The sequence below is a fragment of the Papio anubis genome, chromosome 19 (assembly GCF_008728515.1).
Source record: "Papio anubis isolate 15944 chromosome 19, Panubis1.0, whole genome shotgun sequence".
In the NCBI taxonomy this organism is placed as follows: Eukaryota; Metazoa; Chordata; class Mammalia; order Primates; family Cercopithecidae; genus Papio; species Papio anubis.
In genome coordinates this window covers 25,923,545-25,950,980 of record NC_044994.1, presented here as the reverse complement: position 1 = coordinate 25,950,980, position 27,436 = coordinate 25,923,545, and the positions used below count along the sequence as shown (strand labels likewise).

Genomic DNA, 27,436 nt, shown 5'->3' with positions numbered 1-27,436 from the left:
TATTGAGATATAGTACATTCTCTGCAAAAATACATTTCAAATATAATTTTTAGATTGTAATACAGATTTCATGATTTATTCTGCCTTTTTCTCCAAAGAGCTTGAGTTAAGGATGTATAATCATCCTTACATGCATTCATGTAAATGGCTACCTTTGTTCTGCTTATTTTTTTAGTTGAAAACAATGGTTTATATATAAGGATTTTTAAAAGAATTTTTTGTTTTATTAATGACAAAGTATGTAAAAGTACTAAATATAGAACAGAATTTAGGAAAGTCAGAGTTGAAAATTGGGAGCCATGAAACCTGAGTTCTGGATCTAGTTCAGTTTGTCCTTTTGCAATTACTTCATCTACCTACATTTCAGTTCTTCAAAGTTGAGAAGAAACTTGTACTGGATGACTTTTATGGCCATTGAGAGTTGTTAATTTATGATCCTCCAATAAACTCAGTACAAATCTATTTTCAAAATTATACTATTTATCTGTGGGAAGTATTGAATCATGCATCTTTGATTCTACTTATTTTTTCCACTCAATAGGATAGTGTGTACATGGTTGCTTTATCTTGAAGTTGATTTTTAAATATTAGGTTATCACATGACCTTAAAATGTATCTAGCCAGGACATTACTCTAGTTTTTGAGAAAACTGATTTCACACATCTAGGGAAGATCTAATTCTCGCTATCATCTTTTCTGTAAAGGAAATTACAGAAATTACTAGGCATAACAACTTTTACTGCTTTAGTAGAAGTTGAGTAGTAAGAGTTGTTTTTAAAAATTATTCAAAATTTGAAAGAAAATGCTATGAAGTAATTTTAATTGAAGGGATAATTATGTTCTCCCTATTAAACAAACTTTCATGCATTTAAGTGACTTGTGTGCCTATTGATACAATATAATTTATTAAAATTCTATAGCTTTATATATTCCTAATTTTTAATGGTGTTAGCAAAAAAAAAAAAAGAGAAAAATCGAGGTAATGAGGAACTGAAATATGTCTTCTGAATCCCATGTGGCTCTCAATAATTGGATTAAGAAAAGGAAGGTTGCTGACATTTTATTTAGATTGCCTTAATTTCATCCATGGAAACAAATGATCTAATAATATAGTTTATAAAGGTATAAACTCTCGCTCCTATTTGAATAGTGCTAACTACAATCAAATAATTTGTTTTATTTTTTGATAATGTAATGTTCTTATTCCCATTTTTCCTATAACACCTTTTCCTCAAAAATTAGCTCAATCAAGAAAGGCGTCAGTGAGTATCTAATTCCCATGTAGTTGGATTACATTTTTGAGCCAGGGAGTGACCATTGTTTAATGAGACTGATTTTATAGCTTAATTTATTTGGCTTTGGACTACAATATTTTATTTATACTCAGTGAAGTAGAGAATGAAACGAAGAAGCAATGTGAGTTTTGAAATTATGCTTACATCTTTATGACAATTTATTTTAGGTTTGCCTCATTTGACCCTCTTTTCTATTACAAATGCACAGTCCTGGCTTTCTAATTTCCTTCTCAAAATGCTGACATTGCATTATTTTCCTGTCACAAATGGACCTCTTTTCTTCTTTTTTGTAAAAATAACATTCCAAATATCCTACTGCTTTATTGTCAAAGTTGTATAACCATCATTTGAGATGTCCCATGGGGTTAGCAGAGAAGAATGTACTCTATACCTTTCCTACCTTTTGCCTCCAGAGGCTACTTTGGAGGGGAAGTAGTGAGGAAGTCTGCTAAGGCAGTTGCAGAAATTGCTTCCTAGTTCACCCAAGGTCAGAGCCTGGTCTCTGTCTACACTGTACAAATTTAACTATGGAGTGTCTGTTAAAATGGTGTGGTCTGAATTTAGCTGTTCTAGAATATTATTTTAGATGTAAGCCCTGTGTTCAATTTGCTGAGACACGCTGTACATACCAGAGTTGGTAAAATGAGTCATGTATAAAAAAGCCATGTTTCAATTCCTTTAGAAAAAAATTCAAAAGGTCTCAATTAGTTCAGGCTTCTAATAAATAGCATTCACACATATTTTAGTCTGAGGCTTTGAAAACCCTAAGGTGGCATATACTATATATGCTATATTCCCAAATGATATATTTATTTCATAATTTCACATTATTTTACTACCTCATTTGGTTTAGTTTTGTTATTTCTTATCTATCATTTGCTTATCTTAATTTAAAAAACTGTTCTATATCATTAAGTATTTCATCTTTCAGTTGGATGACTTTGCATGTAATTATGGAAAAAAGAATGAAAATCATAATATTTGTTATGGTTATCACAAATGATATTGAGAGCTGCAAACAATTTACAGTTAATTATGAAATTAGTTGGAGAATTAATTACTTTCTGTATGGGCTACATAGAAGATGGGTTTCAACATGTATCTATGAAATATCAGCTCATATTTTATAAGTAAAACAAAACATGTATGTACACATAGGCAAACATATCTAACATCTAAAGCACTAAACCTTTAATATATTAAAATCATTGTAGGGCTGATTTTTTAGTTTTTATTTATATTTAAAAGCATTTTAATCACATCAATTGGGTCACAATTTAGAGTGTAAATATTCATAATATTTCATATTAAGATTGTTTGACATGGTCTGAGTGTCTATTAGGTTTTTTTAAACTCTGTTTCAGCCCTGTCACTTGTTTTTGTTTCGTTTTTTTGTGCATGTCATATGTTTTAGTAGAATTAAAGACCTTGTTTTATTTGCAAAATCCAGTTAGCAGTTTTGCCACTGCCTGTTCAAACTCCAGCTTCATGGCCCAGGCTAGATACTTGTGACAGTGGATCTATGGGAATGAATGATGGATCTGTGTAGCAACGATAGCTTTAATCTCTAACTAGCTTTCATTTTTCATCTTTACAATTTCCATTTCCTCTTTCTATTGAAATAAGTTCAGTTGAAATAAATGGATACTCCTGCACGTGTCGATGATCCTGAGAGCTCTTCTGAGAATAGCATTGGCCTGTTAATGATACTGTTAATAATTTTTTTCATACTTTTCTCTTTTTTTGTTTTTTTTTAGTCTCGACCTATTCCTTCCCACCTTACTTCAGCAGTTGCAGAGAGTATCTTGGCTTCAGCTTGTGAGAGTGAGAGTAGAAATGCCGCCAAGAGGATGCGTCTGGAGAGACAGCAGGTACTGAGGCATCTTGAAGTCTGGTGAACACCAGCTATAGCAAATGCAGTTCATTTAATTTGATTAATGTTGAAGAGTAAAAGCTCTTGAATGGATTTAAAGTACACAGATATCTAGTATTTGTGTCTTTATGATATGAATTTAAAATTGAAAACGTGTGTTCCTGTGATGAATGAAGGTCAAAGAACAAAATGTGTCTGTGGCAAAAATGAATAGCAAAACTAATGAGTTATAATTCTATTTAGTATCCAATTTAAAGATCAATTACTTATTAAGAGGTTCTAACTGATCATTTCCAACACCTTTGTAAATTTACCTCATGACTTATGAGAGTGACTTGATTGTGTTCATTTTGAATGAAAATGAACCAACCTCTCTTTAATTTCCTCTGGTCTACTACCGCATGCCAATACATGATGCCGAGGGTGGTGACAGTACCACACAACTTTGAAAGAGTAGAAAGTCAAAAAATGAGGATATACATAATGAAAATTCATGTCTTAGATTTACTCTCTCATTAATTAATCATTTATTATATGCCAATTGCATGTCATATTTCAGTATCTTTTTTCTAAGGCATCTGTGTATTGGAGATGTTTGTACTTTTTGTATTTTGCTCACTGGTGTTTCCCTCAGTCCTTCCCTTGGGTTATCTCTATATTTCTGTTTCTCTTTCTTATCCCAGAAATGTCTTTCTCTTTTTTCTGTCTTCCCCCTTTCTCAAGTATCCGTAGTAAAAATCTAAATTGTCACGTGATATACTAAATATTCTGCATAAAAGTTTGCCACATTTTCATTTGTAAATTATTTTTACAACAAATGAATCATATGTTTTATATCGCTAATTGAGGATGAGGTGAGTCAAGACTAAAGTACGTTAGTTCAATTTTGATTCTACAGTAAGCTAGTGGACTTCAAAGAAAAAAGCAAAAAAGTTTTTTCATTTCAGTCTTAGAATACTTTAACGTGTTTCAGAATGATATCAGCTTTGATTTGATGTGTTTATTATTAAAATGTCATGTGCTAATAATTCTAAATGCCACAAAAGATGAAGCCTTCAGTTAAATGAAAAATACAGTATTAGTCTCAGATAAAAACCATGTAAAAAGTCAATTTAAAATGTGCTAATCATGCCACCAGTATTGATTCATATATATATGCCCTCTGTTGAGAGTTTTTTTATTGTTATATCTATAAAATGTATCTTATACAATGAGTTATAACACTATGTATAATACCATCTGGCATAGTGATTAGGGGAGCACATTCTGAAACTAAAGAGATCTGGTTTTGAATCTCATCTCTATCTTTTCTAATTGTGCAAACTTCAGCAAGCTATTCCAATTCTGTGTGCTTTGGTTTCTCCATATGAAAGACAGCAATACTAACAGTACTCATCCTTTGAAGTCATTATGAGAACTTTAAATGACAGATTCATGTTATGTACTTAGCATTTTGCCTGGTGCATAGCAAGCATCAATAAATTCAGTATAGAAAAGACTTTGATGTCTAGCTGTTTTGTCGTTGGATTGATATCAGTTAACTAGAAAGAAGCATTAATGACACTACGTAAGGTATTGGAGTTTCAAAGTCAAAGTCCATTTGAGAACAGATGCTAGCTCTAGAAATTGGGATCGTAGAATTCTGGGATTGAAAGGGCTCTCCTGGTTGTTGTCTAGCTATATATCCCACCTAGTCTACATTCTAGAATATCCCTGTATAGTTTTAATCATATGTGGAGTTGTTATAAAAATTAAATGACTTATTCATGTTATATACTACCTATAATATCACTCTACAATATTCCCCAAAGTTGGTCATCAAGTGATATTTGATCCAGTCACTTAAATACTGTGGGCCTAATCTGTAAAATGGGAGATACAGATATCAATTCATAGAGCTATTATGAGGATTTTATAAGTCAATTCATATAAAAGCAGTATATATTTCATAAGTTTATATGTTGTTAAATATATATTTGTTATTTGCTTTAGTATCTCAAATCTCACACTGGTACTAAAGATCTGCTATTTACTAACACTCTTTCCTACTGTCAGAGATTTATCATTGTCTTTGAAGGTCTTTACATTGAGCTCAAATTTACTTCATAGACTTTCTATCCACTGAAGAAAAACTTCTAAAAATAATTAAAAATGGGACTTCTTACTCTTGCCTGAGGAGTAGGGACTAGAATGAATGAGGACCAGTGGTCCTTGGCCCTGCTCCCCATACTGTCTCCTTTTTATATGTCCTCATATATTTATTGCAAGGCTCTGTTTCTGGGAATGGAAGATACCCAATAATATCTCCACATTAAAAAAAATACTGTTTTCTTTTTTTCCCCCTGTTTTTTTTTCTTTTCTTTTTTTTTTTTTTTTTTTTTTGTACTTTAAGTTCTGCGATGTATGTGCAGAACATGCAGGTTACATGGGTATACATGTGCCATGGTGGTTTGCTGCACCCCTCAACCCATCATCTACATTAGGTATTTCTCCTAATGCTGTCCCTCCCCTAGCCCCCCACTCCCCAACAGACCCTGGTGTGTGATATTCCCTTCCTGTGTCCATGTGTTCTCATTGTTCAACTCCCACTTATGAGTGAGAGCATGCATGTTTGGTTTTCTGTTCTTGTGTTAGTTGGCTGAGAATGATGGTTTCCAGTTTCATCCATGTCTCTGCAAAGGACATGAACTCATCATTTTATATGGCTGCATAGTATTCCAGGGTGTATATGTGCCACATTTTCTTTATCCAGTCTATAATTGATGGGCATTTGATGGGTTCCAAGTCTTTGCTATTGTGAATAGTGCTGCAATAAACATACATGTGGATGTGTCTTTATAGTAGAATGATTTATAATCCTTTGGGTATATACCCAATAATGGGATTGCTGGGTCAAATGGTATTTCTAGCTCTAGATCCTTGAGGAATCGCCACACTGTCTTCCACAATGGTTGAACTGATTTACAGTCCCAGCAACAGTGTGAAAACATTCCTATTCCTTCACATCTTCTCCGGCATCCATTGTTTCCTGACTTTTTAATGATCACCATTCTAACTGGCGTGAGATGGTATCTCATTGTGGTTTTAATTTGCATTTCTCTAATGACCAGTGATGATGAGCTTTTTTTCATATGTTTATTGGCTGTGTAAATGTCTTCTTTTGAGACGTGTCTGTTCATATCCTTCTGAATGGGCAAAAACTGGAAGCATTCCTTTTGAAAACCAGCACAAGACAAGGATGCCCTGTCTTACCACTTTTATGCAACACAGTATTGGAAGTTCTGGCCAGGGCAATCAGGCAAGAGAAAGAAAGAAAGGGTATTTAAATAGGAAGAGAAGAAGTCAAATTGTCTCTTTGCAGATGACATGATTGTATATTCAGAAACTCCCATCGTCTCAGCCGGAAATCTCCTTAAGCTGATAAGCAACTTTAGCAAAGTCTCGGGATATAAAATCAATGTGCAAAAATCACAAGCACTCCTATACACCAATAACAGACAAACATATCCAAATCATGAGTGAACTCCCATTCACAATTGCTATAAAGAGAATAAAATACATAGGAATACAACTTACAAGGGATGTGAAAGACCTCTTCAAGGAGAACTACAAACCACTGCTCAAGGAAATAAGAGAGGACACAAACAAATGGAAAAACACTCCATGCCCATGGATTAGAAGAATCAATATCATGAAAATGGTCATACTGCCCAAAGTAATTTATAGATTCAGTGTTATCCCCATCAAGCTACCATTGACTTTCTTCACAGAATTAGAGAAAACTACATTAAACTTCATATGGAACCAAAAAAGAGCCCTTATAGCTAAGACAATCCTAAGCAAAAAGGACAAAGCTAGAGGCATCACGCTACCTGACTTCAAAGTATACTACAAGGCTACAGTAACCAAAACAGCATGGTACTGGTACCAAAACAGATGTATAGACCAATGGAACAGAGCAGAGGCCTCAGAAATAATACCACACATCAACAACTATCAGATCTTTGATAAACCTGACAAAAACAAGCAATGAGGAAAGGATTCCCTATTTAATAAACGGTGTTGGGAAAACTGGCTAGCCATATGCAGAAAGCTGAAACTGGACCCCTTCCTTACAACACCTTATACAAAAATTGCTCAAGATGGATTAGAGACTTAAACGTAAGACCTAAAACCATAAAAAGCCTAGAAGAAAACCTAGGCAGTACCATTCAGGACATAGGCATGGGCAAAGACTTCATGACTAAAACACCAAAAACAATGGCAACAAAAGCCAAAATAGACAAATGGCATCTAATTAAACTAAAGAGCTTCTGCACAGCAAAAGAAACTATTGTCAGAGTGAACAGGCAACCTACAGAATGAGAGAACATTTTTGCATTCTATCCATCTGACAGAGGGCTAATATCCAGAATCCACAAGGAACTTAAATGAATTTACAAGAAAAAAACAACCACATCAAAAAGTGGGCAAAGGATATGAACAGACACTTCTCAAAAGAAGACATTAATACGGCCAACAAACATATGAATAAAAGCTCAGCATCACTGATCATTAGAGAAATGCAAATCAAAATCATTATCTCACACCAGTTAGAATGGCAATCATTAAAAAGTCAGGAAACAATAGGTGCTGGAAAGGATGTGGAGAAATAGCAATGCTTTTACACGGTTGGTGGGAAAAAAATATTATTTTCAAACCCAGAAGGGTTCAAAGAAATTTGGAATTGTGGGGAAAAATGAAGAAATCATTTTTTTTTTAATTAAACTCTAAGATTTGCTAAAAACTTATTGGGCAATTCCTAGATACAGTTTCATTTACCATTCTCAACAACCCCATGAGAAAAGATACTATAACTCTCATTTACATGTAGGAAAACTGAGGCCCAGAGAAGTGAAATGATTTGTGCAAGGTCACCAGCTGCACAAGAAATCCAGAATATGCGTTTATATTAGATAAAACTGATGCCTGAGATCTTTTCACAATCCTATAATGCATTTTCATGTGTTATGTTCATGGAGGGAAACCCATAGCCTAGAACAACATTTAGGACTTGTATCATTTGTGCCTCTGCTGATAAGGTTTTGGCAGTGCAGTTTTCTTCTGGAAAATGGTTTACTTTATTTACAAAGATTTTGTACTTTACCATAACTAGCAATCTACAGTTTGCTTGGATATCAGCCTAAAAAAGGCTACAAACTTCCCAAAGCACTTCACTTCATCTGAAGAGCTGTTTATGCACTGTAAACACTAATTTAGTGTTTATAATTAGTATCTCAAAAGTATATAAACTACTTTTTCTTACTATAAATTCTATAGATTTCCTTAGCCATGCCACCCAGAAACTTCTACCAAGTGATTCTGCTTCCTACCAAAGCATGTAATTGGCAGAGATCCCTCTATTAATTGAATCAAACCCACCTTTGCCCAACTAGAGAGAATCAGAGTTCTTTTGCATGTTAGCAAGGAGCTCACTCTTCCCGTGTGCATTCTTAACCCAACTCAAAATTCTTAGAATTTTCTAGTGACTCAGAGATTCTTCATTGTGCCCCCAATTTTCTGTAGGCGCACAAATGTTCAAAACATGAACACTCAAAATTGGCTTTCTGTTAAGCCACTCGTCTGGCTGCTTGCTGCCAGTGGTTAGCCACATGTAGAGATGTAATTGTGTATGTCTTCCAGAGTTTATGAAGCTTGATGAATTAATTGGATTTGATAAAGCTCTTTGAGCTATGAACATGAAAGGTGGTATGGATGTGTTAAATACTTTATTCCATATGTCCATTTTGTTCCAAAATTCAGAGGAAGCTTGTTATTATGCAGCCTCAGCCCTGAAGCAAGCCAGTGGCAAGGACAGGAGCCTACTGCTTCATCAGGAATCAGATTTCACAAAGTCCATTCCCAATGCAGTTTGGAATATAAATATAGCATTTTTCTTTATTTAACGTATAATCTGTGTTTTTTAGGTTATCTAGGAAATTTTTCTTCACTTTGACAATTCAAAAGGGGCAGTGAGATTTCACATTTAGAATTCTATGACATAGCTCAAAATTTGTGGGTTCTTTTCTCTATATCTTTATTATTTAGTAATTATTCCTTTTTCCTTAAAAACAAAAAGATCTTATAGTTATTGGTTACATTTCATTTGAAGACAAAGAGGCAAAAAGTAAGAGGGATTAGAACCAGTTACTTGTTGGTGATTTATCTCCTATCAGTGTATGATTTTTGCTGGTTTTGAGGGATGACAAACATTTTATTAACAGGCTTGATGACTGATTAAGGTAGAAAGTTTCTGGAGAATGTGAGGGTTTCCTTGTTATATTTTCTGCCCTTAGTGCTTTCAGTTAAATTAGTTTGTAGTTCTATAGAAGAGATCATATCAAACCACCAGTTAAGGGCTTCCCCAGCAGGAGCCCAACAGTTACTGCCCTAGAAGGACAAAGCAGGAATGCTGGGTGACAGATTTTGCAGTAGCAAAGCACAAGGGAAACCAATGGTTGACTGTGATGTGACACCTTTGACTCTGTTGAAAAGAACACAGTGGAGGGAAGGGGAAATGGCATGTTACTTACCTGTGGTGTAATAAAAGGTCAGGAAGAAGAAAAATAAAGTACTGAAAACTTATACGTCACTAACTTACCAAAAAATAATAATAATAATAAAATCACTGCTAGTTAACCAGCATGAACCCAATGGCTCAGGACCTAAAAATATTTAGTAACTCTAAATATTCTAAGTAATTCCTTGCAACTGTCTTTTCCCTTAGTAGAGGTGAATTCACGGTCATCTGTGTCTGTTTATGATTTTTCCTTGTTCTATTAGGGTACTAATGAGTTGGAATATTATTAAAGAAATGTAATTCCAGGTGCAGAGGTTGAAAATGTAGCCACATAAGCGTGGGGGCAATTTTAATACAGACCTAAAAATATATATATATATATCTAACACACCATGATTAAGACATAGTTTATGAGAGGCAGCTTTTTCACATTTAATTCTGCAGTTTTGTGTCCTTTTTATAACATTTATAAACTTTAACAAATACCTAACTGAAAACAACACCATTCAATAGAGTTTTATTCTTAAATTTAGACATTGTGGTATTAACAAGATATGGCTTGAAACTTATTTCTATGGCCTGCCAGTTCACACTTATTCTCAATCATCGTCAGCTTTTTACTTTACTCCTGGCATTTTTCTCTCTTATATACATGTGTTAGGGGGAAACCCCTGTATCTTTGAGTTTCTCAATGTGCTTCAACATGACACGTTCATTCACAGAAGAAAATATACTATATAGGAAAAATGAAGTGCAAGCATTCCTCATTTTATTGAACTTCACTTTGTTGTGCTTCACAGATATTGCAGTTATTACACATTGAAGGTTTGTGACAATCTCGTGAGCAAGTCTGTCAGCACCATTTTTCCAACAGTATGTGGTTACCGTGTGTCTCTATGTCACATTTTGGTAACTCTCACAATATTTCAAATTTTTCATCATGATTATATCTGCTATGGTGATCTGTGGTCAGTGATCTTTGATGTTGCTATAGTACTTATTTTGGGACACCATGAACCATGCAAAATTAAGACAAAGAACTTAATAAATGTGTGTATTTTGACCACCCCACCCACCAGCCATCCCCCTGTCCCTCTCTCTTCAGCCTTTCTGATTCCCTGAAACACAGTAATATTGAAATTAGGCCAATTGATAATCCTATGATGGCTACTAAGTATTCAAGTGAAAAGAAGAGTCTCATGTATCTGACTTTAAATCAAAAGCTAGAATGATTAAACTTAGTGAGGAACACATGTTGAAAAGTCGAGATGGGCTTGCACCAAACAGCCAAATTCTAAGTGTGAAGGAGATTTAATATTCTTGGAGAATATTAAAATTCTACTCAGCTGAGTGTGGTGGCTCACACATGTAATCCCAGCAGTTTGGGAAGCCAAGGTGGGAGGATTGTTTGAGCCCAGAAGTTCCAGACCAGCCTGGCCAACATAGTGAGACCCCCATCTCTACAAAAAAGTTTTTTAAAAGATTAGCAAGGCATGGTGCCTCTGTAGTTCTAGCTACTTGGGAGGCTGAGGTGAGAGGATTGCTTTAGCCCAGGAGGTTGAGGTCGCAGTGAGCCATGACTGTGCCACTGCCTCCAGCCTGGGCAACAGAGTGAGACCCAGTGAACACTACGCCAGTGAACACAAGAATGATAAGAAAGCAAAACGGCCTTATTGCTGACATGGAGAAAGTTTTCATGGTCTTATAGATGATCAAACCAGCCACATTCCCTTAAATCAAAGCCTAATCCAGAGCAAGACCCTAACTCTCTTCAATTCTATGAAGAGTGAGAGAGGTGAAGAAGCTGCAGGAGAAAAATTGGAAGCTGTTACCGCAGAGACTGGTTCATGAGATGTAAGGAAAGTGGCCATTGCCAGAACGTAAACATGGAAGGGGAAGCAGCAGTTGCTGAGGTAGAAAATGCAGCAAGTTGTCCAGAAGATCTAGCTAAGATAATTGAAGAAAGTAGCTACACTAAAACAATAAAGACTTATAATGTAGATGAAATCACTACATCATTGTAGTGAATCACTGGGAAAAGGTGCTACCTAGTATTTTATAGCTAGAGAGAAGAACTTAATGCCTGGCTTCACAGTTCAAAGGACAGCTGCTCTCTTTTTAGGGGCTAATGCAGCTGATGACTCTAAGTTAAAGTCAGTTTTCATTTACCATTCTGAAAATCCTAGGGCCCTTAATTATTTTGCAAAAATCTACTCTGCCTGTGTTCTATAAATGAAACAACAAGGCCTGGATGATGGCACATCTGTTTACAGCATGGTTAACTGAATATTTTAAGCCCACTGTTGAGGCCTACTGCTCAGGAAATAAAAAAAGATTCCTTTCAAAATACTGCTGCTCGTTGACAATGCACTTAGTCGTCCAAGAGCTCTAATGGAGATGTGCAAGGAGATTAACGTTGTTTTTATGGCTGCTAACCAACATCCATTCTGCAACCTATGGATCAAGAAGTAATCATACCTTCAGGTCTTATATTTCAGAAATAAATTTCCCAAGGCTATGGCTGCCATCGCTAGGGATTCTTCTGATGGATTAGGAAAAGGTAAATTGAAAACCTTTTGAAATGGTGATTCTAGATGCCATTAAGAATATTCATGATTCATGGGAGGAGGTCAAAATAGCAAAACTAACAGGAGTTTGGAAGAAGTTGATTCCAACCCTCATGGGTGACTTTGAGGAGTTCCAGACTTTACTAGAGGAAGTAACTTTAGATATGGTGGATAGCAAGAGAAGTAGAATTAGAAGTAGAGCCTGAAGATGTGACTGAATTGCTGAAATCTCATGATAAATCTTTGGTGGATGAAAAGTTGCTTTCTATAGCTGAGCATAAAAGTGGTTTATTGAGATAGAATCCACTCCTGGTCAAAATGCTGTGAATTCTGTTGAATAAAAACAAAGCTTTAAAAATATTGTATAAACTAAGGTGATTAAACAGTGTCAGGAATTGCATCCCATTTTGAAAGAAGCTCTACTATAGGCAAAATAGTATCTAATAGTATTGTATACTTTAGAGAAATATTTCATGATAAAGAGCATCTATCAGTGTGGCAAACCTCATTCTTGTCTTTATTTAAGAAATTGTCATAACCACACTAGGCTTCAACAACCACCACCTTAATCATTCAACAGCCATCAATATCGAGTCAAGACCCTCCATCAGCAAAGAGATTTTGACTCAAGAAGACTCAGATGATTGTTAACATTTTTAAGCAATAATGTTTTTATGTTGTTGTTGTTTAAGGTAAGCACATTGGTTTTGTTTTAGAGAAATTATATTGCACACTTAATAGACTACAGTATAGGGTAAACATAAATTTTATATGTAGTGGTAAAACAAAAAGTTCATGTTACTTGCTTGAATCCAATATTTGTTTTATTGCAGTGGTCTAGAACTGAACTTGCAGTATCTCTGAGGTATGTCTGGACCATCAAGGGTAGTTCTTGTACTATGTTCTATCTCCTGTGTAACGTGTGTACTTTAAAACTACCTGGGATAGAAAGTATTTTACAAGTCATTTCATTCTAATGGGTCTTGACATCCTCTTTAATAATAATGCCAATAACAGCGCAGTAGAAACATTTATGAATGTGAGACTATGTGAAGTGTTTTGCAAGCCTTTCTTTTATAATTGTCATAATTTTTATAAAAGTATAGAAATTGGGATTCAGAAAAGTTGAATAAATTTCTGCAGGTCACAGAATTGCTCAGGATAGGGACCCCATTTTGATCCGATCCTCATGATCTTAAAATCATACTTTAAAAATATTTTCATTTTTAATACTCTTCTCAATCATGTAGGCTTTTTTATAATTGGGAAATAATGAAATACACATAAATAAGAAATTTTACTAGTAATTCCACCACCTCATTTTAAAAATATTAAGTGCTAATTTTACTTATTTATCATAATTTGCATATGAAAATGATGCCTTGCCTATTTTTTAGGATAAATTATGAGAAGTAGAATTACTGGGTCACACAGCAGCAAGGTTTTTAAAGGTTTTAATAAACAGGGAGTGTGTTCTTATTTTCTATTTTTTTCCTATAAAAGATGGATTTTAGTTTATTTTATAGGTGTATGCCTATTAAAAGCTTGTCTTAACTTTAAGGAATCTTTGACGTAAAACCAGTAATTCCTAATCCTAAAAAACATTGCATCATTTTTTACAAAAATTACCTTGAAATGTCCCACCTTAAGACCTGAAATGCAATTTATAATTAATATAAGTTATATATGGCTGCAATTAAAAATATGTATAATGTCCTGATATAATGTAAATAATACATTAAAGAAAGTAATATGTAATGAAATAATATGTATTTCAATGTGAAAATGTGGGGATACTATGGCACTAGAAGATATAATAAAATCATCAGGTACTATTTGCACCTATACAGCAAATCAACGTGAATGCAAGAGCTAAAGTGTCCTCTGACAATGTATATGTTGTGACAACTCACAGTGATCAGTGACAGGAACTTTCCAGATGGTAAGAAACTGCTGGTAAAGTTCTAAACAAAGCATAGTGCAGTATTTTCTTGATTTGCATGGTAGTAGTATTCCTTTAATAATTCAATGTATATCTAAAAGCAGTTTTAAATATATATATATTTTTATATATATGTATTTAAATATATATATATATCACATACACACATAAAAACTTTGCGTTTATACCAAACTAAGGTTATGTTTTAGGCTCAGAAAATTCTAAAAAGGCTTCTTACCAATATCTAGCAAAACTTTCATTTTTATTATTTTTCTTTTTAATTTTATTCAGAAACACATTCTTGCTGTGTCACCCAGGCTGGAGAACAGTGGCACGATCATAGCTCACTGTAGCCTCATACTCTTGGGCACAAGCAATCCTCCCGAATCAGCCGCCCAAGTAACTAGGACTACAAACACACATCATCACACCTGGCTAATTAAAAGACAGTTTAGAGACAGGGTCTTGCTGTGTTGGCCAGGTTGATCTCAAACTCCTGGGCTCAAGTGATTCTCCAGCTTCGGCCTCCCAAAGTACTAGGATGACAGGCATGAGCCACTGTGCTCAACCACTACTTTAAAAAATTCCCATGGGAACAGATACAATTCTTGGTCACTTGGGACTGCCTGGAACATGTCAGGGCTTCTAGTAAACTTGTCCCCATCACCCCACCTACTTAATGTCAGTGGCACCTGCTATAGAGTTCCCCAATGTTCCTAAGAGGGTAGTATCACTGACTTTGAGAAGCACTGCTATGGGCAGAGTAGTTTCAGATTTGAAAAGAGGGATACGAATCCTAAATTTCCAGATTAATTCCTTGATAGTGAATCCTTATGCCTCTGTTATTCCCATTTTTAAGAGACTGAACTTGAGGCTCAAAACCCTCACATTTTCAGTAGGCTTTGCATTTGTTATGTCAAATAATTTTTTCCTCTATCCTTCCTTTCTTCCTTTCCTTTTTTTCTTAATTTGCCAGTGCCTAGAATTAAAAATGATGTGGCATAAGATAAAAATTACTTAATGTGGTGCTTTTGGTTTAAGGGAATTATTAGCAAAGATAACGCAATTAAGTATCAATGGCAATATAATCATGCCCCACTAAAAAACTGAGTCACATAGGATTTCTAATTCCATTTTTATTCTTGAAGGACCATTCCATCTTTTATTTTTCATTCAACTATTTTAAGTGTCTCCTAATATACATTTATATTATTTTTAATTTCAAAAGCTATCATAAATTAAATTTCTGTTTGATATTCACAACAGAGATACCACATTTTGCTGCAAATAGAATGCACAAAAATATCAGGCTGGAGAGTCTTTAAAAATGTGTGCTTTTATCAATTTTAATAACCTATAAATATACTTGTTGTTTACTCAACATTGGAGAATGTGTACTTACTTGCTCTTTGGTTTCAGTGATAGATTTACACTCAACCATCTATCTACTCACATGGTCTCTAAAGTTCCTGGTACTGTTTGGTAAGGTGTAATCTTCCAAAGCAACATGGCTGTTTCCCTATGTAGGAAACAGCTAGCACAAGTGGATATCAAAATATAACCTTACATTCGTGATCACAAAGTGGTGAACAAATTAGAAAATCAACACAGAGAAATTTGATTACAAAAATTATCATTTCTGAAAACTTACCATCTTACCTTTATGAGACCAGAACAGACTCTGGGAATGGTTAAAATAACATTTATAAACAATAAGATATTGAAATAATATATGTTCCACTATATTTTTGTAAAAATAGAAATGTTATAAACATAAAAATGAAGGAAATGCAAATATATATTATATATATATATATATATAAATGTTTTACAGATAGACATCACTAGTAAATATCTACAATGGACTTTTAACACTCTAATTTAAAAACTTGAGTTCATTGTGCACATTATATCATATTTAGTAACATGGTTAAAATAATTTTGCTGGAATTTTGTAGTTGCTCTACATGAAAGAATAGTTGACCCGAATTCTTCCGGTACATTTAAGCAAAATAATTGCCTTACTAACTGTATTCTTTCAGTATTAGCTTACCAATGTGGCTGGATTTTAAATATGAATTAATTCTAATTTGAGTTCTTGAAAGATAAGTTTTTAACGACAGAAGTTATAAACTTTTAATTTTTCCATGGCTTTTGAACTGCTCTAGTTATTTTCTTAAGTATTTAATATATCTGTATCAACAAGGAATATGATTAATAGGACAAAAATACCTCTAAATAGGCCCTAAAATCGCTTGTTTATTTAGCAAATATATATTAAGCAGTCATCATATGGCAGATATTTTACTCAGTAAAGAAGCTACAAAACAAGTGAGGAAGAGTAACTTTTACTGAGAATTTGTACTAAGTGCCAGATTTACTTGTAGTTAGCTTAGTGCTTTGTAGTATCATATTCTTAATTCGGACAATATCACCACTGAGCAGGTGTTTGTATACTGCAGATGAATATGCATAAGACGTAATGGCTTTCCTTAATCAACTCACATTCTGTTAAAAATAAGTGAAATTAGCATGGTAAATGAAATTACAAGTCTGTAATCAGATTGCTGTGATAGCCAGGGAAGCATTGCTAACTCTGCCTGAAGAATCCGGGAGGGCTTCCTAGAGGAGGCACTGTTAAGGCAGACCTTTTGATAAATGAAGATATTCACAGATAAGCTAGAGGATGGTATTCCAGACAAATGAGGTGTTTCCAAATGAGAGAGACCCTTGACTATCAAAAACAGCAGTTTCTCGTGGAGGAAACTTGAGATTCTTGTGAAGAAATCAAAGAAGAGAGGATTCGGCACAAAGGTGCAGGGGTCTTCTATGCCCTGTGAAGTTATGTAGACTTAAGTACATGCTAGAGAGGAGTGGTAAAGAAGAAGACTATGCCCAATTTTTAGGAAGTCTCAGAAGCAAACAGACAATGGCGTGTAGATGAGACTATGGGAAAGGTGAGGTCCCGATACTGTGGGAGTCACTTTCCCATCCACCTCTCATTTCAGGTTTTCTATTTAAATGCAATGATATTTAAATCTGAGCATAAGCCAAAACGCAATTATGAATATTAACTGCTACAAAATAATCTTATGGTTACAGGGTATTTCTAAGCTAAACATGAGTGATTTGGGAATGTCTATTATTCCATGCCACATTAGCTCAGCTAATTAAGAATTCAAGTTTAACGTAGTCCTATAATTTTAGCTTATGTAAGTACATACCAAGATTTCTATTCTTCCTATCTTAAAGACTGCTTTTTTAATGGTGTCTGCATAAACAGACATTATTATTTTCATCAAACAATGCATTTTTAAAAGATTTAGAATAAGAGTACTTCTGTTTGAAATTGTTCCTTAGTGCACATATTTATGTAATGATATATCAATATACATCTGAGTGGTGAAGTACAAATATCATTGTATTGATCCCTCAGTAGTACTGTGAGAAATGTAGATGGCTTCCCTCTCTCATGGATGGAGAATCTGAAGCCGAGAAACTTTATTTCTTCTGAGTGACCTCTGGTTTTTTCAAGAAGTTGGAAATGAGCCACAATTTCTGATGTTTTTCTTTCCATTACTCATTCTACGTTACTGTTTGGTTTTCTGGCTTCATTAAGCATTCTCCCACATTTATATAGAAAATTTGATTTTTTAAATACTTGAGGTACATCTTTGGTTCAGGATGTTGTTAATTTCAAGGAAATAATCAGCAGGATACAAGTAGGTGGTTTGAATTGAGACAGAAATATTTAACCTACGATGTTGATACATTTTTGGTGCCAAAGACAGGGAAACATATGGTTTACTGGCATCTCCATGAAGACAACATCTTTGTTAATGTTATTTTTAAACCAATTATTTTTTAGGCTTAGTGGATAAACGAAGACCTGACATTATTTCGTTTATGCCATGTGGATTCATTTTTATAATTTATTTCTCATAATTTGTTCATTCCTTGCCCTGTCCTTTCTCCTCAATCTATCCATTTTAAAACCCATTAGTTATTGTGAAACAACAATATATGTCTATTAGAGAAACTGAACTAGAGTCACAGATTCATTATGGAGTTAGATAATATAACAGCTTGGGAAATCAGGCTATGCTTCCTAAAGGAAGCAGTGTGTCATGTGTGACATGTCTCCTGTGGTCCATATGGTAAGACTTGTGGCTTCAAGGAACGCATACTTGTTACCTCAGTTATTTAGCACTTTGGGGAATTAGTGTTTCTGCATAACTGGAATTTCTAAAGGGCTGGAGATTACTGATTTAAAATTATTGTACTTTTTTAAAACTTGTATTTTTAGTTAAAATCTTTCCAAAATATAATCAATGTATCTTCATTTCATGACAAAAGATCAACTTTCCTGAAGTAGATAAATCCTTATACATTTCTCAAATTTCCACCCTCAGGAAGAAACCCAATCTTTGCTGTGGTATCAGTTTCCTCTTCGTTTGTCAATAATGTATTTTTAAATCTGGGGGAGTGTCAACAGTCCACTGACTCTTAGATGACTGCAGGACAGGCTGTACTTGCCCTTATTTACACCCTGTTAATGAGATACAAGGAGGAAAGAGGATGCCCTCTCATTGCTTTAGGAGTTTTGCAAAGCTATTTTCTATGAGCCCTTACCTAGAGCTTCATCAGGACAAAAATGATAGGAATGTGGACCAAAACCCAAGTCACATTTATTTTTAAGTTCCTTTTAATGATTTGCCTTTAATACATCATCAAAATAGCATTTTAGATGACTCAGTTTAATTGAAAGTCCTACAATAAGATCAAACCACTTCTCCAGTTACATTCCAGGTGTTTATTGCAGATTTTCTTGGTTTTGTTACTTAAGAAAACAGAGTAGTACATTCTGGCACTCAGGAAACTCCCAGAACGTGGCAGGATCAATCACATTTTTCATCATGTTTGTGGTTAATCTCTTGTTCCCAACTCCTCTATGAAAATGTAAGTGACATTTAATAAAACTCATGGTTCTAACTTCTGGAAAAAGGACAGAGAGCCGAAGTACATAAAATGATTATAGCTGTAACTATAAACTTAAGTAATAAAATACTGTAGCTCAATGTGAACGAAAAGTTTCTGGAGGAAAAAATTCTTGGCCAGGCCCGGGGCTCACACTTGTAATCCCAGCACTTTGGGAAGCCGAGGAGGGCGGACCACAAGATCAAGAGATTGAGACCATCTTGGACAACATGGTGAAATCCCATCTCTACTAAAATACAAAAATTAGCTGGGCGTGGTGGTGGGTGCCTGTAATCCCAGGTACTCGGGAAACTGAGGCAGGAGAATTGCTTGAACCTGGGAGTCAGAGGTTGCAGTGAGCCGAGATCACGCCACTGGCCTCCAGCCTGGCGACAGAGCAAGACTCCGTCTCAAACAAACAAACAAACAAAAATCTTGTTTCCATCTAAAAACCCAGCAACTGAAGTAAACCCTTTTGCTCTAACAATGTCTTTCATGTTGGTTATTTCTTTATCTTTGCTACATATGTAGCATGGAAGAGGTTGTTTTCAGAAGGCAGAGGAAAAAGGTAGCCTTTGATTTAGGACTTTAAATAACAAATATAGTAGAGAATTGAAAGTAGTGAGATGTCTTTTTTTTTTTTTTTGAGACGGAGTCTTGCTCTGTCGCCATTTTGGAGTGCAGTGGCATGATCTCGGCTCGCTGCAACCTCCGCCTCCCAGGTTCAAGTGATTCTCTTGCCTCAGCCTCCCAAGTAGCTGGGACTACAGGTGCGTGTCACCACGCCCAGCTAATTTTTGTATTATTAGGAGAGACAGGGTTTCACCATGCTGGCCAGGATGGTCTCAATCTCTTGACCTCGTGATCTGCCCACCTCAGCCTCCCAAAGTGCTGGGATTACAGGCATGAACCACCACACTGACCCTGAGATGCCTTAAATCCGTATGTAGGCATGTACACAAAGTTGTTATACTTGAGAATTGATAACATACAACTTTTCAAAAGAGGATCCTTTATTTTCAAATTATTCAAATTATAAAATTATTTATTACAGGACATATTAGACTCATTAAAAAAGTTATAGCTACAGGGAACTTTACAGGCCACTTAGTTCAACAAATTTATTTTATAAAACAAACAGGCCTGGAAAAGTTAATTCTCCTTTCAGCATAGATTTTCCTTCCTTTCTTGTTTCCTTCCTTCCTTTCTTTTTTCAAAGTGTTTTTCATATGTCACTGGAAACAGAATTTCCCTTTAAAAAGGAGAAAAAAGACCAACACAGTGCAAAATACTTAGCTCCCCTTGGATTTCAGGGTAATGTTCTGGATAATGAAAATCAGAATGCTTCATAAATTTCAACTCTTAATGTCATCATACATTCATAGCATGCAAGAATTTGAATATTACTTTGGTTGCAGAACTCAGAAAGTCACATCAGTTTAATTTAATTGCATTTTTATATCATTAATTATTGCCTATCAAGCAAATTTGAGAAGTCCAATGAATCTGTCAAGATTTTTTGAGCCTCCGTATGTGTGAGGAAAATTTTCTTTCTAGGGAACTGTCCAATTAAAAATGGGTTTCTTTAAATCTTTTTACAGAATCCTACATTTGAGCTAGTTTTTTACAATACAAGATTCTTTCTATAGGTCTTTACGTTAATTTTATCAACTACCATTTATTTGATAATTTATATTCTACTTACAAACTTGTTGAAACTATCAAATAGCCAGATCCAGGTTTCAATTCCAAGTTCTTCACTGTTCAGTTATCAAGGAATCATTTTGACTATGTTTGTAAAATAAATCAGGACATGTATGCATAGCACATCATACATAATCATACTAATATTTGTGTGTTATCGTATATTTTAAATTTGCGTTAACATATATTTCTCATTTAATTTTTTTAAAAACTCAGGTATACGTTGTCACTATTATTATTTATGACTGAAATTTACACAAGTAAGAAATGTGTTTACTCCTTGTTGCTCCTGTTTTCTTTCTGTGTAAATGATACTTGGGGGATTGAGATATGTTTGAGTGTGGCACAGCTGTTCTAGCTCTTTCCACCAGCGTGTCTTTATCCAGGCAGTTTCTCAGTTTAATTTCACTCCTATGTTTATTTGTAGACCCATCTCAAAGTGCGCCTGCTCTAAGAACAACTTCCTAGACCAAATATTAGTCCACAAAATTAAGTCCCTTTTCTAGTTCTCTCTGCAGCAACAACTATCAGCACTACATATTTTAGTAATTAATTATATTCCCCGCTAACATTGTAATGGCCTCCAGATGTCTTTTGCACTCAACAATTGTTTGACTCGACAATGTGATATCACTTTGTAGGAATAAAACAGCATTGCCTTTTTATCACAGTGAGCCCTAAATATGTGTATTTACATACTGGGATGAGGGTAGATATGTAATAAATATCCGTATGTAACTTCTTTTGTAGCATCACAAAAAGTTTACTTTTAGGGAGGGGAAGAGGCTTTGAGTGAGAAGCCTACCACACAATAGGAATGCTGGTGCCTGAGAATGGTAATAGGTGGCCCAGCAGAGAGGTCCTCACTGGGATTAATGCCATAATTTAAAATATTGTCCAACAGCGTATTAAACACAGTTTTAGCACCAAATAAGGAAAATCCCAAGTACAATATGGTCAGAACCAAGGGTGTAGGCAGTGGAGCAGATAAAGAATGTCTCAGCATTTAGTTCTTTGGCTACTGTTGCCTTTCACTGTTCTGAGAAAAAGAAGGCAGCTATTAGTTTTGACAAAGCAATTATACCAAGACACAGCTGCAGGGAGCTGACCTGACATTTGCCCCTGGATAGTTGTCATAGCAGCAGGCTGAATAGAGCAGCTTGATACAAGTGCTACTGCAGACACTGGAGGAAGTTCTGTCCTAAATGCAACATATTTGAACATTAATATACAAGTATGTATATGGTTTCTTAGTAGTGGCCATCTTTCTCCTTCACTGGATTCTTACCTAATTTTTAAGTATTCATTTCTTGGGAAGTCCCTGCTTATAGGTAACAATAATGATGTGCCCCGTGAGGACTAGCTGCACCATCCACCAGAGTAGATACCGCGTATCTAGAGTAATGCTCCAGGGGGAGAAGATATTTTGAACAGTACTGCTGACAAAAGAAAGGGTTAGATTCTGTAAAGTGGCTGTTGCTTTTTAAAAAACTATATATACTTTGTCTACACTCAGTAAATAATTTTTGTTCTTATTTACTTTTTGCTTGTAAAGATATGCATATACCTCTATATGTATTACACACAAAAGATGACTGTTTGAAGTGATGTATAAAAAGATGTAAACACATATAATACATTATGTACACATAAAGAAGAAGGTATTTGTCAATATGGTAAATAATACTTTGGGCACATTGTTGAGGTAATTATTTGATGTTTTTAAATATTACCTCTATTTTAGTAACCTAAACATAGCATAAATGTGGAAATGCTTTGTCAAAACTGAAGTTTTAATGACTACATTAAGATATATATCATTATGAAATAATCTTTTATAATGAGTTACAATCCTTAATAATGCATAATATCTAAACACTCAGATAAACTGTTAATATGTATAAAATAGCAAAAAACAATTCTATTTCAGTGATGAGTAAGATGTATGATAATCTATGATAATTCTGCCTAAAACACAAAAAGAATAAAAGTTTTAATAATATGTATGATCAACAGAGAATCTATGTATTCAAAATAATGACTTTATGGAATTTCTAAATCAGTTTCTAGATCATGACCTTGTGAAATTATGAAATAGACATCAGGAAAGGAATACAAAAGATTGGTATATCCAAATCCATGAGGATAGTCTTTGTTTTATTCTTTCTTTCTCAATCAATATATACTTCCACTTACAGGAGAAATTTTAAAATTGTATTTTGTCATTCAATTGCTTGAATGTATGAAAATTGTGCTGCTGACATGTAAAATACATATACAATATGAATAGTATGGCTTTTATGCCTAAAGCTTGTGGAAAATGAATATGTTGACTCTATAGTTTTTAAACGGAATTTCAATAATTACAAAAGACTGTATATATGATAAATTGCACTGGATACCTAATAAATTAAATTTGATATTTAGAATCAAAAGTGCATTTGGTTTCTGTTATGAATCAAATCAAAAATTAGGAAATTTTTCTAAAAGATTTGGAAGCACAATTTTGATGCAGGAATGTGTAAACATTAAGAAATTAGTTTGTTAATATATAAACTAAACTTTAAGAATATATTTCAAAATATAAACTATATTAGTTTCAGTAGTACAAAATTGAGGGTATATTCAATCTAATCTAAATCCATATATAATATGAAGAGATGCTCTTGTATATTTTTCCCCCAGGAAAGAGTTATAGACACTTTGTCTGCTCTTTCAGGCCATTGAGATGCAGGTGACTAGAGGTCTCTGTAATACAGCCTGCAGACTGCAAGACTAAGTGCTAGAAATGAAAGCAACTATAAGTACACATTTAGAAATGGGAAATCTGATTAACATTTTTCCTAAAAAATAACTTCATGTAGATAATAATCAAATTATTTCATTCATGAAGTTATCAGTGAAACACCTGACCAAAGGCTTAACTTTATTTTTAAGTTTAGAAGTAAACCAGGAGAGAATAATCTGGTATCAATGATGGCTGAAAGCAACTGAACGAGGGCAGTGTCAAGAATAGGCAGATTTAACACGCATGAATCTCTTGAAACTGTTACAAAATGTAGTCAAAAATGGTGTAAGCAAACTGGAATTTATTATCTTGGGTGACTCAAAATTCTAACAGTAGGGCCAAGTTTACATATGGTTGATTGAGTGTCTTATAATTATGGGTCTTCTCTCAGAGATCTTTTGGTTCTGCTCCATTTTTGTTATTTCTATTGTCAGATAGGTTATCCTCTCATAGTAGCAACATAGCTGCAGCAGCTCCAGCCTTCCATCTTCCCCATATGATTGGGTTACATATTCATCCCTGAAGCAATTGCTGAGGCCAGAGAAATGGAAAGTGTGTAGGTCACATATTTAGTTTTGGAGTCATTGGTGGAGTAAATTCTGTAAAACACATGGAATGAGAGTAGGGTAGGAGGATCACATACAGTTACTAAAAGGGGAAAGGGGATGAATGCTGGAAAGCCAGTGAAAAACAGTGTTCACTACAATGGACTGTACTGGCTTTCTAGGGCTGCCATCACAAAGTAGCACAAGCTCAGTTGTTTAAAATAACAAGAACTTACTCTCTCACAATTCTGGAGGTTAAAAGTCCAAAATCAAAGTACTGGAAGGACCATGCTCCCTCAAAAACCCCTCATGGAGGATCCTTCTTTGCTGCTTCTGGTAGCCCAGGTATTCCTTGGTTTTTGGCAGCAAAACTCCAATCCCTGTTTCCATTTGTGTGTCTTCTCCCCTTCCTGAAAGAATACGAGTTATTTTGAATTAGCATCCACCCTAATTCAGTATTGTCTCATCTTTATTAGATTATACCTGCAAAGTCTCTGTTTTCAATTAAGATCACATTGATAGGTATCAGGGATTAGGACTTCAACATACTCTTTGGAGGGACACAGTTCAACCCATAGCAATATATTCTTTACACCCTCCACAATTCGTGTCCTTCTAACTTGAAAAATATATTCACCTATCCCAACATCCCCAGAAATCTTGATTCATCCAACATCAACTATAAGTCCAATCTCCTCTAAAAATACTCAACTCAGAAAGTCCCAAATATTATCCTCAAATCATCTAAATCCAGTATGGGTAAGACTCTGGATATGGTCCATCCTGGGACAAAATTTATCTCCATCTATAGACCTGTGAAACCTAGAAAACACGTTACTTGCTTCTAAAAGGCAATGGTGGGACAGGCATAGGATGGACATTTCCATCCCAAAATGGAAAAAAGAGAAGGAAAACAATGGATCAGAGTTCTCAAGCAAGTTTAAAACTCAGCAGGGTAAATTCCATTAGTTTTCCAGGACTGAGAATAATCATCTGTGACTCCATGCTCTGTCTTCCTGTCCCACCTGGCCAGCCGCATCTTCCTCTTGGCCAGCCTCAGCAGTGCCATGACCTCTTCACCAATGATGTCCAGCTGGCTGGCCTCAACCTCTGGGCTCATTGCTTTGCCCTTGGAATCATTCTTGTTCCATTCAATTCCATCTCTGTCCCTTTTCAGTCCGGGCTGACAGTATTTTTTCTGGTATAAAATTTTCAAAAACTTTGTCAGTCTCCTATGCATGTCAAGGTAATCCACACTATTAGACATGAGGATTCTTTGCACATTCTTCCTGAATAATCTCATCTCTCTTCCTGGAATAACTGAAATGGTTGATTGGACGCATAAATCACATACCTAATCTCTTTAGCATACAGTTGCCAGCCACACCTGTTTTCAGAGCATGCTATCTGAAACGTTTTCCAAATCATCAAGTGCTGGTTCCTTCATGTAGGCAAATTCAATCCATAACATAAGCTAACTCCAGCTTTTACATTGCACTGTTTGAAGAATGCATGTATGGCTTTATGCTCATTAGCTATACCTAAAAAGAATTTACCAGCTGAAATATTGAAGGCACATAATTTAAAGTGTATTTACAGATGCAAAATATGTAACTACTATCAACTCTCTTTAAGTGAGGGAAAACTACTTATACATTATTTTAGAGTTTTATTTATTTAAAGATTTGAGGTAGAGCCAATATAGTCATTTTTCCTGTATTTTTAAGTTGCACAAATTTTATCATCAGGAGACTATAATGGACCTCTCTCTCCTTCTGTCTCTGTCTCTGTCTCATCTTCCCTCTCTGTATGTCCCTCATACATACTATAGAAAAACTCTTACACAATACGAAATTTTATATCAAAATATGAAGAAATTACAGCAATCTAAAATCAATGATAGATGTGAAGAGCATAAATATTGGAGTTGTTATTTAGAAAGAATAAGATGAAACATGAACCAGTAGGTACATGATTGCTCTTTCATGAATGTAGAAAATATATGTAGTCCATTAGGTCATTATTGTTAAAAAGGTAAACATTTTCACACATACACACACACACCATCTATTTTTAAATGCTTTTAATCATTGTTCCTAAATATTTTGCTTAGTTGTAATCATGGTTATTCAGTTTAAGATGTGAATGCAATGTAGATTTAAAAGGGCTTTGTCTACTTAGAGACAAAGCTGTTACCCAGTGATTCACACATACATACCCTGTACATATCCTCTAATTGGAGCCCACTGTAATTACACTACAAATAAGCACTTCTTCATGATGTTGAAGAAGCCAGTTACTAAGGAGCTGCTTCTTGAAAAGTGTTGTCATTCATAGCTGTAAAGTGCTGAACAAGCCTTAAATTATATCTTCTGTTCTAAAGTCAAACTAAAAATAATCTATACATGTCTTTTGTTTGTTTACCCTATTGCTTTCCTCTAAATATGAAAGCTCTTAAAATATTCAGCAGTGACTTATGCATTACGGAAGTGACCACTCAAGGCAAGGTTTCTGAAAAGTTATATGCAAGTTAGCATCAACGCAAGCCCAACAGCAGCCCAGATCTAGCCCTGTGCAAGGCTCAGGGGATAAACACCAGGGCTGCCTGGGCTCAAATTCCTTCCTTCAGTTTTTACCTGAGCACTCCACTCACGAGGAAGAAAGGGCATGCATCTTTGTCTTTGTGACACATCAGGGTCCCTTGTTCTTAGAAGCTCAGATGTGTAAAAAATGCTGTGTGTGCTTTTATATCAAGGAACTTAAAAGTGCCTGGGGCTGTGCTATAACAATGGCAACAGGGTCCAACCCAAAGATGACACGCTCATTAGGTCTTACAAGTATTTCCAGAAATAATTCAATCTGCCCTTGATTTGAGACAAATGGTTTTCTTCAACAAGTCCTAAGAAACACTGCTCCAGTATTCTGCAAAAGTAAAATACATAAAAATAAAAGGTATTTTATTTAATCGTTTATTTATTAGTAGTCTCTCCATATAGATTACTAATAGATAGATACTAATCTATCTATATTATTAACCTATCTATCTATAGGGTAGTAAATGGCAAAAGTGTTTTATTTGGCCTGAACGTTGTTGCAAAATGTTACATTTGAATGCTCTTGAATTTAGCACTGTCTTCATAACTTCCTATTGTTCAATAGTCAGATCTCTTTAGTTTCGCTTGGTCC

The 27,436-nt window shown here is 34.8% G+C and overlaps 1 protein-coding gene across 14 annotated transcripts in view; it reads left to right on the top strand.

Annotated features, from left to right (window-relative positions):
• NOL4 (nucleolar protein 4) overlaps window positions 1-27,436 on the top strand; it is a 383,681-nt gene that overhangs the window by 293,454 nt on the left and 62,791 nt on the right. For all 14 annotated transcript variants that reach the window (XM_021930036.2, XM_003914291.5, XM_003914289.5 and 11 more), the window contains one exon: window positions 3,053-3,166. In XM_021930036.2, coding sequence (XP_021785728.1) covers window positions 3,053-3,166 — 114 coding nt within the window. The remainder of the gene's footprint in view (window positions 1-3,052; window positions 3,167-27,436) is intronic.